Here is a 17500-nt window from a genome sequence, read left to right on the forward strand (position 1 = left end):
TCTTAAATGTGCCACACTGAGCCTTACTGGCTGTGGAAACGATACGTAGTTTTGTTCCGGTGGTTGGCATATTTGAATAACAATGAGAATGTTAGTAAACAGATATATTTTCTATAAACGGTTTCCATAAGGCGTTCTCGAACAGACAGAAATGAAAAATAGAAACGTACTAGAACATCTGTCGAATTTGGGCTAAAGACAAAAAAACAAACATCCAAAATCTGGAGAATGAATAAATGAATGAATCAATAATCAAATAACCCACTGACAAAAGGGATGTAAGCATAGATTTCGAGAAAATAGGAGAAGAAAGTTAGCTAAAAGACTACCCAAACAAAAATAACTCCGCAGGAGTTACCTAATCGTGCAGTCTTGGAGGTTGAATTCTGTAAGTTAGTATCGAGCTGACGATTTCGTGCCGGCGCAAGAAATGACCGCAGCCGGATTGGCTTGGAGTTCAAAAACACCTTATTTCAAAGGTAAAGCTTAGACAGATTCATGTAAGCACTGAGGAGCAGAAAAAGAAGTCAAGGATCGCCTAGAGGAAGACAGCGACACTACAGAGGGCTGATATCAATCTCTCCTGAGGCAACTCGCTTCACATGTTGCCAATGACACAGACAGATGGCGCACGATGATAGCGCTTTTTAAGTCGGCGCCCATGGAACCAAAACCATCATTCTGTTATTTATCCATTTCTTTAATTCTCTCAGGTCTTTAATTTGTTTAGTGAACTCAGCCTTAGAAGTTATATGTCACTTCCAATAGAATTCTTTCTTTTGAACTTATCACCACTTGGAGTATGAGATGTGAGTGCTTGTTAATACAGCACAAGTATCGAGACATACCACCTATCTAAAACTGCCAGGCAAGTTGTTGAACTTAGATGTTATACACTCTTTTTATCATCAAACCTTTTTGTAAGAGCGTTCAGGCTGTGATTAACAGAGTTTGTAAGAACATACCCAGGTTGAGAGTCAGTTAAGAACCCACCGTTTATCTTTCTCATTTCACTTTTTCCGAGTAATAGAAATAAATGTAAAGTAATTGTAAAACGGTGGTCTAAACAGACAAAATTAACTCAAGTACTTACTAATAGCTTTCTTATTACATGACACACTGAAGAAGAACCGTCGTCAGTATACCACACAACGCAACTGAACTTGTGACATGTGAAGAACGTTTTCAGGCTCAAATAAATAAATAAATAAATAAATAAATGAATAAACAAATAAATAAAGAAATAAAGAAATACTGAAAGAAAGAAATAAGAACGTTCAGCGTCAGCTGTTAGCGCATACTGTCAGGCCCAAAATTAGACGTTCTTACTGAAAAAAGAGTTTAGTTTCCTAAGAGCGAATTCAGCGAAATATTCGTGAAATTAGTATAAAAGAAAAGCTCAAGTTAAAACTCATGGTATCAATCCATTGGACGAGCCTACTGACGCTTACTGATCCTGAACAATTCGTTCGCTGGCTTAAGCCATTTCATTTATATAAGGTCCGAGTTTGTTTTTTCTTTGCACGCCGACGACATAAGCATGATCCGTGGTAAACTTAACATAAAGGCTTAGCTTTTAATGCAAACGAGGAAATCTTTTGTCTAAAAGACACCGAGCGTGAATTACAAATGTGTATGTTTTCATCGATAACTACTGAAATAAAGAAAACAAGCAGTGAGCCGGTTAATAACTCCTCTCTACAATATCGAGTTGTGTTGGAACGCCTTCAGAGGAATAAAAAGTAAGTCACCATTTTACTATTAAACTTGACTCTAGTCTTAAAACGTCCATCAACGAATCTTGTAAATGAATATAGCACCTCTTCATTTGTTTTTAAAATTGCATTACTATAAGGGTTCTAACAATTGAATCTTGTGATAGCCATCATGATCAGTTAACGAATATGAATATCATGTAAAGTTATTGAAGTTACATGCTCGAATCCTGAGTGAAGTAGTTTCACCTTTGCAGGATATTGGTACACGAGGATAATCTCGTCGAGCTTCTTTTCAACCATACGGATTTCTGCTGTCAATCGTTTGTTTCTTCCGAGAGACAACGACTGCAAACGATTTGTCGCTAGCTACTGGTCCCGCCGCCGTTTATTCCAGTCGTCAGAGATTTTCAGGTTTTTGGTCAACTCTTCAGAAATGACGTCTAAAAGAGAAAAAAAGATCTGTTTTTTCGTTGCATGGTTTTAGTTTCAGTTCTGAGTCAACGTTTTATTGAAAATCAGATACGGACCGATGAACATGCCTCTTCTTGCATGCAAGAAAAAAAGAAAAATTAGCCGGAAACGCTTTGTATTGACCACACGAATACACGAGAAAAAAGACACTTGTTTTTTTCTCAACAATCCACAGGAAACGTTGATCATAATTTCGAAATTACGTTTACTGCGTTGTCGACCAAATACGTGCGGCTGATGAATCCATTACGGTTGTTCTGAAAAACCACACTTTTATTCCGGGCCTTGAGGCTAAACGGAGCGGCGAATATCAAGCGATTATTCGAAGCGTCGGTGTTCCTCTGAGGTGTCAATGCGACAGAGTATCCGCATCTTGAATTGGCCGATTGGTCTGCGGTGTGCGCAATATTTCCATTTCCTTTCTTTTCTTTGTGTATTCTGGGACAAATGATGGGCAGAGGAAAGCGGGAGTGGAGGTGAGGGGGAGAAGAAAATAACGAGAAAAAAGATAGAGTCAACACAATGCTCATACAGTCCAAGAATTTTAGCCCACCATGATCTCGTTTATTCGACGAAGGAAATTTAATTTAAATAACCTGTAGGAATAAACAGTGTGCTTTGTTACATACAGCCTAGCTGAATCGAGGTTCCTCAATTCCATCAGTATATTTGAAGCATCAATAATACCATTCCTTATTTCGTATTCATGCTATCCGTGAAGTTTAATATCTAAAATACTATGAAATTAAAAGAAACTAAAACATGTTGTACATATTGGCTTGCAATTTGCCAATCGGAGAAGTGTTATGGGTGAAATCATTTTAAGTTAAGCTGAAAGGGGTATGTTACGAGAAATATTCTCACAGCGCATTCATGATGCAGCATGGTTAATTGTTTGGCTTTTTCCATAATTAATTTAACTATAAAGCAACTAACTGATTCAGCAGTAGTTTTCAAAACTATCCGTTTTTCCTAATAACTACACTCTTTGCGTTTTCCAAAAATGCCCACGCTTTAACGTCATCATCTAACAAAGTCTCCTTTTTTCGCTGTCCACTCTAAAATCGGAACATATTTAAAAGTCTCCACATTTTTGGCATTTTCGAGCGAATTATTGTGGATTCAGTATAGGCGAACACGCATTAAGAAGTATTCGTTTTCAAAAGAGAACGCAATTGAATGGATAAGGCATAATTAACCGAACCAAGATGTCTTCTTAGTGACAAGGAAGAAAAAAGATAAGTGACTTTGAGAGATGGCTCTTGTTGGTAATCTTTAAAGGAATCAGTTACATGTGAGTTTAGTCATTCAAGGCTCTGATCAGGAATTGGAAATCTTTGGATCGCGTGACTGCAGGTTCGTGTATGATTATGGCGTTGTATATTGAAAGCTGAATGTTGAGTCATCCTTTAATAATCGACACCGCCCAAACCGCACACTCTGTGACCTTCCGCGGTTATACTGACCGTTACAGTTACAACATCTGATGACGTCATCCACAGGGATGAGGAAGATAGTATCTTTGAGGCTTTTGCGTGTAGTCATATTAAAAAAAAAACACTGTAACTTCTTTTAATAGGAAGATCTCTGCCTAATTACCCTTCAGTTTTAGTCTCCAGGACCTTCTTCCAGAGTCTTTGAGGTTGCATCAGTGGGTCAACGTCTGCTTTATTAATTCCCAGTGTTTTCAACCAGTTTATGCACGCAGTCACTAATTAACACTCAAGTATCCTAAGTTCTTACTTTACTCATTTTTTTTTTTGCACCACCTTCTTCTTCTTCTTCTTCTTCTTCTTCTTCTTCTTCATAATAATAATAATAATAATAATAATAATAATAATAATAATAATAATTATTATTATTATTATTATTATTATTATTATTATTATTATTATCATCATCATCATCACAATTTAAGCGAGTATGTTGTGCGGTAGTGAAGGACCCAAGAAATGCTCTCTCTGTGGTCGATCGCAACCTGCTAAAACACCAAGGTTACTTTTATTGCGTAAAACCCCTAAAATGCAGTCCTTTATTAAGTCCGTAATAACTGAAATGATTCGTGCATAACATTTGTGAATAATTTCCACGCGAAAGGATGAGTCAGCGACACCGTGCCTTTGTGAGAGTCATTGGAGGTTAATGGCAGAATACGATGCAACTTGTGTAAGCGTAACTTCGTCTATTGTATTCCCAGACTGACTTATCGAGGTCATGAATGGGAGCAATTAAATTCTGGTTAGAAGTGGTTTAGCTTGTGTTGCGGTTTCAATCTGAAGCCAGTCTCTCAGAAGGAAGACTCGGATATCGTTATTGAGAGTACTTTGTTATAACACTTGTGCACAACAACGTACGCATCAGTGAGCCAAGACGTTGTCTTTAACAAAACATTAGGGAGCTCAAGCACCCACGTTTTTGAGACGCGGACTGCAACCGGAAGAAAACATTTCGCGTCCCAGGACAGTGGTGTCTCCCAGATTTTTATACTAATCATCTCTAATGGAGAAACGATACTTGGCAATGTAAATGTGGTTGTGTGAGAGACAAGTTAAAAGGGAAAACAGTTCACTTCCGGTTGCCGTCCGCGTCTCAAAAACGTGCGTGCTTAACCTATATTTTTCCCTGTCGACAACTTCGGACTGAAAACGAGAACTTCTGTAGTTTTCTTGATTTGTTATAGGCTCGATTACCAGTTTGTTGGTTTTCTTCTCTGCATTGACAGTCTTTTTTCCGAGTACTCCGGGTTTTTCCTCACCTCAAAAACCAACGTTTGAATTGAGTTGCGTTAATTTGTCGATTTCAGTTTACTGCAGTGTCCCTAATTAGTGCTCCAGCGCTAGAAGACTAGACTCAATCTATTTAAATATTAGAGTTCCTTTCCTTCCCGTTTCCCTTATGGTCATCAGTGGTCAGTGGGTTTTTGACTAGACGAGGAAACATAGCATGTGTACGAAAGTTTAGTTTTCAAGAACTCTCGATGTTCTGACTTCATCATCGACCAAACAGACTTTTATAGTATGCGTAAAGTGTGCACCTAACAAGTTTTGCGAAGTTAACAACACGTTTAAGGTAATTCACTTGAAAAAAGACGCACTATTCAGATTTTTTTCAAACTTGGCACAATTGATATTTATGCACAAGACATTCAAAAAATGCAATTATAAAAAGATGGGATCACCCTGCTTGTTTTAGCGCTGCACGTGTTTTGTTCCAAATTACGCGAGAAGCGTTCGAAACTTAAACAACCGGGAAAAATGTTGTTAAATAGCTAAAGATATTGCATATTACTGAAAACTTGAGCCTACTTGTTTGTCCGAGCTAAAATCTTTCAGTAAAGTGATATCAAATTGCTCAATCTTGTAAAGTAATGCAAGCAAATAGGGAAATAGCGATTCCTTGACAGATTTAGTTTTGGCGTCAATGAAAATCCGCCATTTTATCAATGTGCAAGAGCTAATACGCGCGTTAAGGACGCAAGCAATTATGCGCAGTAGGGTTGCGCAATGCAAAACCGTGGAATCACCTTAAGTAGTCGATAGCAGCCAGTGAATCAGTAAATGAACAGTTCAGTTATTAGCCACTGAGGCACTACTTGGGCACACTGTAAAAAAATCAAATGAAAAAACGGCAGACCACAACCATCCAAACTTAGGTTGTTTTTTACGAGAGCGGAAAACCGGAGGACACGGAGAAAAACCTCGTGGAGCAGAGTAGAGAACCAACAAACTCAACCCAGTTCTTCAAGGTGACGTCGAGTCAGTACAGGAATCGAACCAGACGGGTGCTTCCATGGCTGCGGTTCATTCACATCTTCTCAAAGCTCCTAATTGTATCACTTGAAGTAAATTTAAGTAAATTTGAACAAGCAACTTTTTGTTAGGAAAAATTAGTAATAACGTGACTTTGTCCTTGTAGTCAATAACCCGCAGCTACAATTGTAAATATATATATATTTTTTTTATTGCGCACGATTATGTAAGTTACGGACCGAGTGTTTATCGTTGATTTACGGCCCAATTCGCGTTCGGGCCATAAGTTAAGGAAAAAAAATCATCGACGAGGTAACTAACTTGTTTCTAATATCTCTGAGGTAATCAGGCGAGCGGGAAACGCGGGAAACCAAAAATTGAAAAGGCAAGCGGAACGCTCATATGCCACAAATGGAAAGCATGGGCAGAAACTCTTGAAAATAGTTGCTTTCAAGATTAAAACAGTTTTACAAGTTCATTTCACAGGCATAAATAACTTACAAAATAAATCTTGCTACAGAACATTGGATCCAAATCTCAAATTTAGCCGCCCGTGCTGCGGAATACGACCCCTAAATTAGCCAATCATAGAAATGATTGGCACGCTATAGTAATTAAAAATCTGGGATTGGTTTTGAAGAAATACTGAATTTTGGCTTCCATTTGTGATGAAATTTTCATCAATATTGGTGCTGCCCTTGCACTCAGTATTCCACACCCCAACTTGATTCATCTTAGGAGTTTTTGTGGCGTTTTCTATACCTTTCTAAGTTTACAAGCGTTTTCAGGCACGGTTACACAAAGCAGGTTCAGATATCCGGCGCCGTTTAATACATTTAAAATTGTGCTCTTCTGAAAGTTTCTTTCTTTACGTTTTTCTTTTTAGTTTCTGGTGCTAAATATTTGAAAAAAGGCTTATTGTAGGGCTAACATTTCCACAAAAACCTCTTTTTTATTGATGAAATTCAAACATCCCAATTGGTAACCCTGATAACAGCAAAAGTTTTAAAGCACTAAACAGCCGTGTCATAATTTTCAATTTTACAAAAGACGGAAGGACTGTCACTTAATTTTCTCCTTCTTTACATGCTAACGAAAAATTGCGCAAACACAAGAACAACAAATGCTTGATAAAGGCATTTGGGGAAATTCAGAAAGGTTTGTCTTGTCAGAAATAAATGCTGTAGCAGGCGTTTTTTTAACAATATAAGAAAAATGCTCTCAATGACAATGTAAGCTTTTATAGGATCAATAGACGGAAAATGTTCGACTACACTTGATAAATAACCCGTTTAAATTGCTTGATTCCCAAAATAATAAGATTCTTTTGAATAGATGCTTTCAACGGATATTCCTTTGTTACTTTTCATTCACCAACAACATACTGATCACAGTGTCGATAGTGACCATGTTGGAATCTATCTCCATCTAGTTAATTATCTTGCAAAAGCAAAAACCACAACAGCAAAAATGCGAAAGCCATGGCTACGCTTTTATTGAGGCAAAAATGTTGCCAATTCACAATGCAGTACTTTCATTGCAGCTGATGAATGGACTGACTTTTGTTCTCTCAGTGGAACTGTAGTATTCTGAGATGAAGCTTTGAAATGACGTCTCATTTTCAGTCAGAACTGAAAAGGCGGTTACCTAAGCGGTAATTAAGGTTTTTGAAAGGAACGTAATCAATGGCTTACTTATTTAACAACAAATCGCCGAGAATCGTAAGCGTCAACTCAATGGTATAAAAACCCCAAAACGACTCAGTCAATCATTTCAGCTTTTATGTTGGATACAGGCAGAACAAGATAGTTTGAACAAAAAGACCGAAAGTGATTAATTTTACCACAATCAAATTTAAATTTTACAGGTAAAAACACTTTGGCTGGAAAGAAAGGAACATGGAAGAAACTTTAAAGAATAATCATTCATCATGCTTTCGCCAGTTTGCCTGTGGAGTGGGTCATGTGATCAATGACGTTACCCGACGCTTGTTGTCTTCAACTGCACTTGTTTTCTTAATGAAAGTTGTGAACATGTCCGCAGCTAACTCGGGTTGGATCATCCTTTACACCCGTTTAATAGGTGCCCTAGTTTTCAGACCTCTTGTTGGTTTCTTATGCGACAGAGTATATATTCCAGTCTTATCACGCAAGCTTGGCAAGCGAAAGTCCTGGCATCTGATTGGTAGCGCCGTTACAGTTATCTTTGTACCTCTCCTTTACACCACCTGTTTCGTTTGCGGCGATGATCCAAGGCAATGGAAAATGGTGTTGTATTACTGCACTATAACAACTTTCGTGATGTTTGCCATCTGCTGTATTGAGATTGCGCACCTCTCACTTGTTTCTGTGGTTGCCAAGGATCAAAAGGAAGCAGTAAAGTTAAATGCAATGAGGTTTGTTAAGCCTTTAATTTATTGATTACCTGTTGGAATATACCACGAATTTCGTTTGAGTGTCTTGCATCAAAATACACTGATAGTTATAATTACTCTTACTCTCGCAACAAACATAAACAGCACAGCGAACATATCACTCAGAATTCAAAGCAAGCGCAACTTGCTCATTGCACAGAATCTGAGGAACCAAGCAAATTACGATTCTTTTTTGGTTTTGCACCCCTTTGGTCGAAAACTGGAGTGGCGCAGCTAACCGCAGTGGTACCCGCTCAATATAAGAATGTTCACAAACCGAAATTTCAGGGAATTTGAGAGCTTGGAGCAAATTTTTATTATATGTTGATTCCTTACAATTGGTGTGTTTGTTTGTTGTTTGTTTATTTGTTTGTTTTAATTTCTTCTCAACCGCATCCCAGATTTGAACTACTTGATGAAATGTTTGGGGTTAAGGTCAGTGATAGGCAAAACTCTAATGAAGAAACATATTCTACATTACTAAACAACAAAAATGAGAAAAATAAAATTGAAAAGATAAAGGACGTGCGGTATCAAATGTTGAAAAAAAATGTTTAAGCTCACACAGGGGTTTTTTCAACGTTCAACTTTTAATGCGCTTTCATTGCAAATTGATGTAGAGAGTGGTTACTTCACAGTGAACAAAGGACTGAAAAGACTGAAGAAACCACTTTAAGTTGCTAACGTGTATCTCTTTTTAACATCAGCAAAGCTAATTTTGTACTTCAGTTTAACCATTAGCAGATTAACGCTGTGTAACTGCTCTTTCTTTTTTTTTTTTTGGCATTATTCACAGAACTGCATTTATGTTCCTGACCGGCATTCTTTGCTATCTTGTGGTGCTGGGAATCCTAGGCCAGGATAATCACGACCAACTGACATCAGAAAGCGCAATGAATTTCACGGTAACTAACCCTGTAGTGTAATGTTGGCGAGTTGATATTGAAAAGCCTACCCATTCATGATACAACAAAAATGACGGGCCACCAAATCGCTGTATAGGGTACTTCACGTCCATCTGTTTTTGAATGTTGGATTATTATTGATTTAAGCATTAGACCACTAGTTTCTATGGTTTATAGGCTGATAAACCGCGGGATAAACCGGGGGATGTTGGTAGAACACGAGAAAATTTCGTAAATCACGAGCCGCAGGCGAGTGATTTACGAATTCTTCGAGTGTTCTTCCAACATCCCAAGTGGTTTATCGTGCTTATAAACCATAGAAACTTGTGGTCTCAGATGGATAGTAACCTTTGAAAAGCTGAGGCCAGTTCTCGTCCTTTGCCAAGTTAACTAATATAATAAGTGCGTATAATAATTTTTATAATTTTTCTGTATCAGGTGATTGCTCTGATTTTGACAAGTATAGGGCTTGTCTTCGTTGTCATTTTCCAAATAGGAACAGAAGAATCTGAACAACCACAAGGCGAAAAAATGTTACCGACGACAGACGTTTTGGTAAGTCTGCCTGGATTTACCCATTTTATGAAATAAAACATCAGGAAGAACTATTAAAATAATTTGTGGCAATATCGTAGTTAAGGGTTGCTTTTCCTCCCAAAAATATTTCATTCTCAGCTGTAAACGTTTCCAGTCAGGCTAACGACCGTTTCTGTATTACGGTCATTTCCTGAAACAAAGATGGAATTTCGAAGAAGAGTCTTGAAATGGAGGGGCGCGATACTTCAGAACAAACTCGCAAATGAAGCTAAATTAGCGAGTTCGATATAGTCATTTCCAAGATAATTAGTAATAGTAAGAGGACTGAGTGGAGTGCAATTCAACGACAGGAAGTAATCGTGTGAGTGATTTCAAAATCGGCCGAGCGCGCAGCGCCATTACGACCACAATTACCCCTGAATTGTACGGCACGAAGTCCTATTACTAATTAATCATAACTATATATAACAAAATGTGAGAAAGTCAGAACAAAATCTGAGGATAAAAAGTCTTTAAATACCTCTTTGTGTGAAAATTTAAAGCCAAAATTATATTCAATCCGTTTTGCAAACGGATTGAAAAAAGGGCAAGAAAGACCCCATCCAAGAGCATGTGATTAACGCGCGACTAGCGTAGGTGTCCATGCAATTACAGATATCCAATTTGGGTTGTTCAAATTGGATACCTGTTATTGGATACCCATGTTGATCGCGCGCCAACTACGCGACAAATAGGTGCGCACAGAACCAATCAGATTCGAGAATTTTTATAATAGCAAAGATTGAAATGTCTTTAAAACGTCATTGGATCATGCCATTGGTGAATTTTAATGTGATAGCTAAATCCCAATTTATCTCAGGTTTCACATAACTTTGTACTGAGTCGATAGCTCCTTTAACCGTTACTCCGATAATAATAATAATAATAATAATAATAATAATAATAATAATAATAATATATTTTTTTCTAATAATAATAATAATAATAATTTATTTCAATTTATCAGTAAAAATACACACACTGAAAAAACCAAATAAAGAACTCTAAAACAAGTATTAGGCTTATAGAGATACAAATACTAGTACTAATTCTAATAATAGCAATAATAGTTTGTTTTTTTTTTTAAATTCTCGTTTCCTATAAACATGTGTATTAAAATAAAAAATAAAAAAAATTAAAAAAATTTAAACTACTCTTAGTATTATAGATTTGATAAACTAAAGGAAAGAAAAATTATAAATCAATATTATAGAATGTTAAGACGCTCTTTGCCATAAACTCAGTGTCAGAGGATAACGCTATTTACAGAAGAACAAAAACTATCTACATGCGACCGAGACTTCTAGTTCTAGATCAGTCTCCTGTATATTTGGGGTAGTTCTCCTCCTAGAACGCGAGCCTCGCAGGCAAACCAATGCAGATCTCAAAATGGCAAATGAGACTCGAGTCCTAATCCATGCGATAGTGGAAGCGTAACTCTCCTGTTTCTTCACTGCCAGTAGCTCAGCAAGACGGCTATGGTAACGTTGACATTCGTTAGACATGAAATGTTAGACATAATAATAATAATAATAATAATAATAATAATAATAATAATAATAATAATAATAATAATAATAATAATAATCGAAATGAATTGTATTTTATTTTATTTATTTTTTGGTTAAAGATGTTGTCGTTAGATACTAGGTTTTATAAAAATTATTTGACTATGCCCCTTTTTATAAAAACATTCTTTGTAAATATTTACTTTTATTCTTATGTACATAATTCTATTATCTAGTTTTTAATAATAATAATAATAATAATAATAATAATAATAATAAAATTTATTTATACCGCGCAAATTCAAGTATCCAGTTTTCAAATGCGAAATCGACTTATCTCGCTACCAATTTTTCACGGAGTGCAGAGAATTAATGCAAGATACACAAGCACATCTGTCTTTTGTCTGCAGTCGATTTCGGGGATATGTGTATTAGGCAGTGAAAGGGTCTGCCGTGCTAAGCAGTCGTGCCGAACTTAATTCAACCTGCCGGACTGAATTGTTTCAAACGTCGTGCTACTGCCATGCGTTAGTCAATTTTAGTCAAGTTATTGTATTTAGTTCGGCACTTCATTGAAACATGCCTAATTAAGTATAGTAATTTAAACCATAGTTAATAGAGGGGAATGGTTATGAAATGCGACAAATTTCTTTGTTGTAGATTTTTGTTATCTCTTTTGGCCTTGACCGTGCACAAAACACAATACTTGTTGACTCCGTACCGAGGAACTAACCGATAGAAACGTTTGATTTCGTAATTCGGCATAATGTATGAGCGCAAAACAAAAGATTGTGCACGGTCGTGGACTTTCCAACCTAAATCTTGGCATCTTTGTTTGCCCCTTTGATGTTTGCCGAGCTTCCAAACCATTCCCCTCTATTAACTATATTCAAACCAAAGCACAGTACTCTCACTAAAACGTCTCTATTGACAAAATAATTCTTTTTCTTTATTTAAGAGATCTAGAGCCCCAGACACAACCAGTACTAAAAATTCCACCGGATCAAGAGTCCTTGCGCTGAGCACCTTTTCCAATGAATCAACCAGCAATTTGCAGGAAACAAGAACCAAGGACATATCACTAGGTTGCAGCTTAGTAAATGAAACCCTCTTCGCTCAATCTGAGGACAACACATCGACAAAAATAACAACAGCAATGTTACCGGGGAGATTGTCTCGTCATCAGATTGAAGTTATCGTCACAAACATGGGCAAACGGGAGCATCAAGTTGTAGTGGTCAAGCCATTCGTTCGGAGATTACTTGATCCTGAATCGTCTTGTCCACTGATAGAGGGACAAAAGAAAGTTCGAGACTGGTTGAAGGATCCCCATTTGTATCAGGTATTCCTTGAACGGATCGCTTAAACACACTTACTGATGCCCTTTTCAATTTTTGTGCGTTTTATTTCACACTGCGGCCAAGTTCCGCATTAGGATCAACTTCATTTCTCTTTTAATTTTTTTTCTCTCTTTTTTAAAATTCTCCTTCAGGTCGCCTTTGTTTACACCTGTACGAAAGTCCTACAAGATATTTCGTACTACTATCTTCCCTTGTTTCTTATCGATACCCTGAAGTTCAAAAAGGTATTGTATTTAAAGCGGGCATTTACAAACAAAAGATAAAGATGGTTGACCATATTAACCGATAATCTTAGAGGAAGAGTCAACAAATTAATATTCAATCCATCTGCCCTTGTTGGGCGTTTAAGCACCAACACACTATTCGTAGGTAAACATGCACCAGTCCCATGTGTTGTCATTCAGAGTTATCCTTCGCTCAATTGAGTGATTTGCCTAATTCGGTTGCATTTTGTCTTTCACTTATTCTCTACTTGCACAAATCCCATAATACACGTCACCTCTTTTACTCCCCAAAATTTTGCATAATAATTGTTTGCAATTTCTCCCGGAACATGAACATGTCTCAAGAGAAATCGAAAACAATGTCTATGCACATTTTTGGGGGGTAAAAGAGGTGTATTATGGGATTTTTGCAAGTAGAGCATCTCCAGAATGCACCTGATTAGATGCAGGCTCAGTTTTGACATCCAACACGAAGTGTCCATTTTAGTCTAAGCCTTTGCTAACTATTCCAGCAATAAAGTAAGGATAAAGGTTAGCGTTATTTTTAGCTTAGGGTTAAAGCAGCTGTTTATTCCTGCCTGAGGAGCAGAATTTGAGGGACACTTTGTGACAGTAATACACCATATTCCAAAATGGCCGCTGATTTATGCTGATACAAATTGGCCCTTGTTGCCTCGTTCAAGATAAAATATTCTTTTGAAACGAGGCATCAAGGGCTTATTTGAATAAAAAACAAAAGAATATTTAAATGGCGGCCATTTTGGAACAATGTCTGACACACGAGTGATGTTGATGTTGGGAAGAAGGGCAAGAGGACACTTCGTGACGCTTATTGAAATCCTGGTGCGTGTAATTAGGGACATGACCATCTTTCCCGTTAGGCCAGCCTTGCTATTTTTTGGCACTGTTTGGTAATCTTTCTTCCTCTTTTTTCAAGCAACGCTTCTCATACCAAGATCAGACACACAGAATACCTCATTCGCTTTTCTTTTTTTCTTCTTCTCGTATTTGTCATATAACTGTCTTTTTGCATAAGGTTTGGTCAGCCTACATTCGTTGTACAAAGTTTTTTTCAGCCAGAGTGTTAAATACTATTCGCTGTTATGGATTTAAATTTTATAGCCATGCAAACTGATCACCCGTAAGGGAATTCTACCATTTCAATCGTGCGTTTTCTTTGTTTGTTTTTTCTTCGCTACTAGTTCTCGTATTAGTTGCACTGCTGCTATTCATTAATTTAATATGCTTCATCTTCAGTTATAAGAACTTTGCTGATGTTTTGTTTTTCTCGAAGTAAATCCATGAGTATTAGGATTAAAATGGATTATTTAGTGATAGGTTGAAACGCCTTTTATATCCTTCAGGAAGCCATAGCCTATCTTCCACTTGCTGTCTTATTTAGTGCTGCAATCTCTACTGGATTAACAAAGAAACTTGCCGAGAAGACAGGGAGTAAGGTATTGTACAAGCAGACAGGAAAAAGTGCAAAGAAAATCGCCATTTACACTTGAATGTCATTTACAACAGAGAATTCTCGGACACCGGTATCACAATTCATGCATACCACCAGTTTGTTTTTCTTTCATACCTTATTTATAATTACTGCAATGTGTTCTATCAACTTCCATCACGAAGATACCGATATTTTTTGACGTTTGTCCATATTTGCATACAACGACTTAAATCAGTTAATCACAGAATTTCGATCTGATTATATGTTTTGCAGATGTGAGCGGCTGAAGTACTACTTAACCCCTGTTGTATTTGCAATTTGGTCTTCATGCAAGGCTGTTGCCTAACAGGAGCCCGGTAGCCTGGGGCTCCCAAAGAATGGCTCTGGGCGCCTTAATTTTTCACAGCAACACCTTTCACTTCATATGTTGGGCTCCTAAGTTCTCAGCGTTTAGCTCTGAGGGCCCCTTTAAAATTTTTTTAGGCAGCAGCCTTGTCTTCATGTCTACAAAGATCTAACCAGTACAAGCGGAAATTAGAGAATTAGGGGCCCGTTTCTCGAAAGTTTTGATAGCTTTTCGAGCCTGAAAAGCCCTTTGTGATATTGCAATCCACTAGTTTTAAAAAGCTGGTCTTTTAGCATGGTTTCAAAATAAAACCTCTTTCTTCTGAAGGGGTTTCGACAAAACACTGACCCCCGGTCAACTGACCCCCTTACTGACCCCCCTACTGACCCACTATAAAATCAATGGGAAAATGAATACTGCTTACTTAAGCCTCAACAACCCTTTTTAAACGGCATTGTTCAACAGTATTTAAGTCTAAGCACCCATTTTAAAAAGGTTAGTTTTCTATTATTGTTGTGATGGCCGATTACTTCATGTAAGCCAACCTTTTTAAAATGGGTGCTTAGACTTAAATACTGTTGAACAATGCTGTTTAAAAAGGGTTGTTGAGGCTTAAGTAAGCAGTATTCATTTTCCCATTGATTTTATAGGGGGTCAGTAGGGGGGTCAGTAAGGGGGTCAGTTAACCGGGGGTCAGTGTTTTGTCGAAACCCCTTCTGAAGAGAGAATTGTGACACCCGATAAGTATCGGTACTTTCGAGAATCGTGCGCTGCAGGACACAAACATCATTCAATACTCTGGTTGAGTAGTATCCCACAAATTTGCCACGTATTACTCGTTTGCGCAAACGGCTAGAAGCAGATCGAATCGTTACGCTGGCAACATGTTCAAAACAACTGTGATCATCGAGCTCTTTCAGCGTACTACATTTGATTGAACGAATTTGCCAAGAATTATCTGATCTCAGGTGAAATTTTTGGCTGCTAACCATGCAAACAGTAAGGTATTATGCCAAAGTATGATACGTACAAACTTAAAAAAAGCTCTTAAGCATTCAACGTGAAATTTAGTGCACCCTTGATTGCAATTTCTAATTTGACAATTTTTAATTGCAGGCGTCTTTCATCTTCGCAAGCCTGGTGGTCATTGGAGCTGCCGCGCTGTTCTATATTATCCCCCAGTGCCCTGATGTGCTTATTTACCCAGCAGCAGTCTTACTTGGGTTTGGATTCTCCTCAATGAGTGTCAATGCATTGAACTTTTCGAATGAACTTATTGGAAACAATAAAGTAAGTGTGTTGCCAGAGATATACACCTTTTTCCAAAATGGCCGCCATTTAAGTATTCTTATGTTTTTATTCAAATTAGCTCTTGATGCCTCGTTCTTAAGCTTAAAATGCAAAAGAATATTTTGCCTTGAACGAGGCTTCGACGTCTAATTTGAATAAAAACAAAATAATACCTAAATGGCGGCCATTTTGAAAAAAGGTGTTTGGACCTAACTAGATGCTCCGCGATTTCAATAAGCGTCACAAAGTGTCCCCTTTCTCTTTTCCCCAACATCAACATCTCTAGTGTCTCGGAATACAGTGTCACCAAATAAACAGCTGCATTTACCTTAACCATTTACCCTTACCTTATTGTTGGAAACAGGAAGCAAATGCTTAGACTTAAAGGGACACTTCGCGTTGGATTTCAAAATTGGGTTTGTATCTAATTAAGGTCAATTTTTGGACATTAGTGGTTGCCAGAGCGGTCTTCTTTATCAAGAAATTACAGCCTGCTTTATAAAAGATGTCAAGACTGACTTCACAGCTGAATAACTAACAGTTTATGTTTCTTACCTTTTGTTATTAAACGATTTCTTCGTTTTCATCTTATCTAATTAACTTATTTTAACCTGTAGGGCAACTACCGTGGCCATAGGCTTCGCATCATCATTTGCTGTAACGGGAGTTTACCCTTCATTTTATTTTAATGCTTTAAACTTCTCTGCCACGAAACTGATGGCATATTAAATCGATATTGCGCATGCGTACTAAGCTAATGTCGACAATCGCCCTCCCACTATTTGAAACCTTGGAGCAAAGAAACAGTTTTAACTTATACATCAATCGAAACAAAACGACCGCTCGCGCAACCCTAATTCTCAGAAAAGACAAGGCTAAACTCTTACCCTAACCCTAACCCCAACCCTAACTCAGCAGGAAATCTCAAAGTGCAGTTCGGCATTGCACACATCCGGCTTGCTCGCGTGAGTTTCTAAAATAATTTTTTCTTTTTCTCAACAGAACACGTCTGGTTTTGTATTTTCTTTCCTGGGTACCACAGCTAGTCTCGCAGGAGGATCTGCAATAATCATTATCCAGAGTTTCTTTCCTGACGAAAGGTACAATAATCCCCATCAAGATGCTTAGCATCATTGCATACCGATGGAAAAATGTATGCGTGTATTATGCAGTCCTCATACAAAACGCTTTCTCGCTCATACTTTGTTTTTTTCACCTGAGTGCTTCTTGTGCATTGTACAGTTTAACCTGAAATGGATACGATAATACCTCATACAGGGCAACTGCTTATACCCCCAAGCAGTGTTTTTCCGAACTTAAGTAGAGCGTAACAAGATAATAATAATAATAATAATAATAATAATAATAATAATAATAATGATGATGATGATGAAGATGATGATGATGATGATGATGATGATGATGATGATGATGATGATGATGATGATGATGATAATAATAAAGCAGCCACCGATTATGTGTTTTG

General features: G+C 37.4%; 1 protein-coding gene and 1 long non-coding RNA gene across 6 annotated transcripts in view; one reads left to right on the plus strand and one right to left on the minus strand.

The window, feature by feature from the left end:
* Positions 1-2202, minus strand: part of LOC138007005 (uncharacterized) — a 17558-nt gene extending 15356 nt beyond the window's left edge. Inside the window, exon 1 of the long non-coding RNA XR_011123974.1 lies at positions 1965-2202. This is a non-coding gene — a long non-coding RNA (uncharacterized lncRNA). The remainder of the gene's footprint in view (positions 1-1964) is intronic.
* LOC138007004 (major facilitator superfamily domain-containing protein 12-like) overlaps positions 1-17500 on the plus strand; it is a 21845-nt gene that overhangs the window by 1383 nt on the left and 2962 nt on the right. For 2 of the 5 annotated variants that reach the window (XM_068853662.1, XM_068853665.1), the window contains exons 1-9: positions 3332-3545; positions 7806-8333; positions 9148-9256; positions 9695-9811; positions 12299-12682; positions 12833-12925; positions 14290-14382; positions 15841-16014; positions 17017-17114. In XM_068853662.1, the coding sequence (XP_068709763.1) occupies positions 7837-8333; positions 9148-9256; positions 9695-9811; positions 12299-12682; positions 12833-12925; positions 14290-14382; positions 15841-16014; positions 17017-17114 (1565 nt within the window). In that variant the 5' untranslated portion in view covers positions 3332-3545; positions 7806-7836. Of the gene's footprint in view, positions 1-1154; positions 1743-3331; positions 3546-7805; positions 8334-9147; positions 9257-9694; positions 9812-12298; positions 12683-12832; positions 12926-14289; positions 14383-15840; positions 16015-17016; positions 17115-17500 lie in introns of those variants that run through there. The other 3 variants (XM_068853663.1, XM_068853666.1, XM_068853664.1) reach the window with 3 other exon arrangements.

This window comes from Montipora foliosa, chromosome 6, assembly GCF_036669935.1.
Source record: "Montipora foliosa isolate CH-2021 chromosome 6, ASM3666993v2, whole genome shotgun sequence".
NCBI classification, from domain to species: domain Eukaryota; kingdom Metazoa; phylum Cnidaria; class Anthozoa; order Scleractinia; family Acroporidae; genus Montipora; species Montipora foliosa.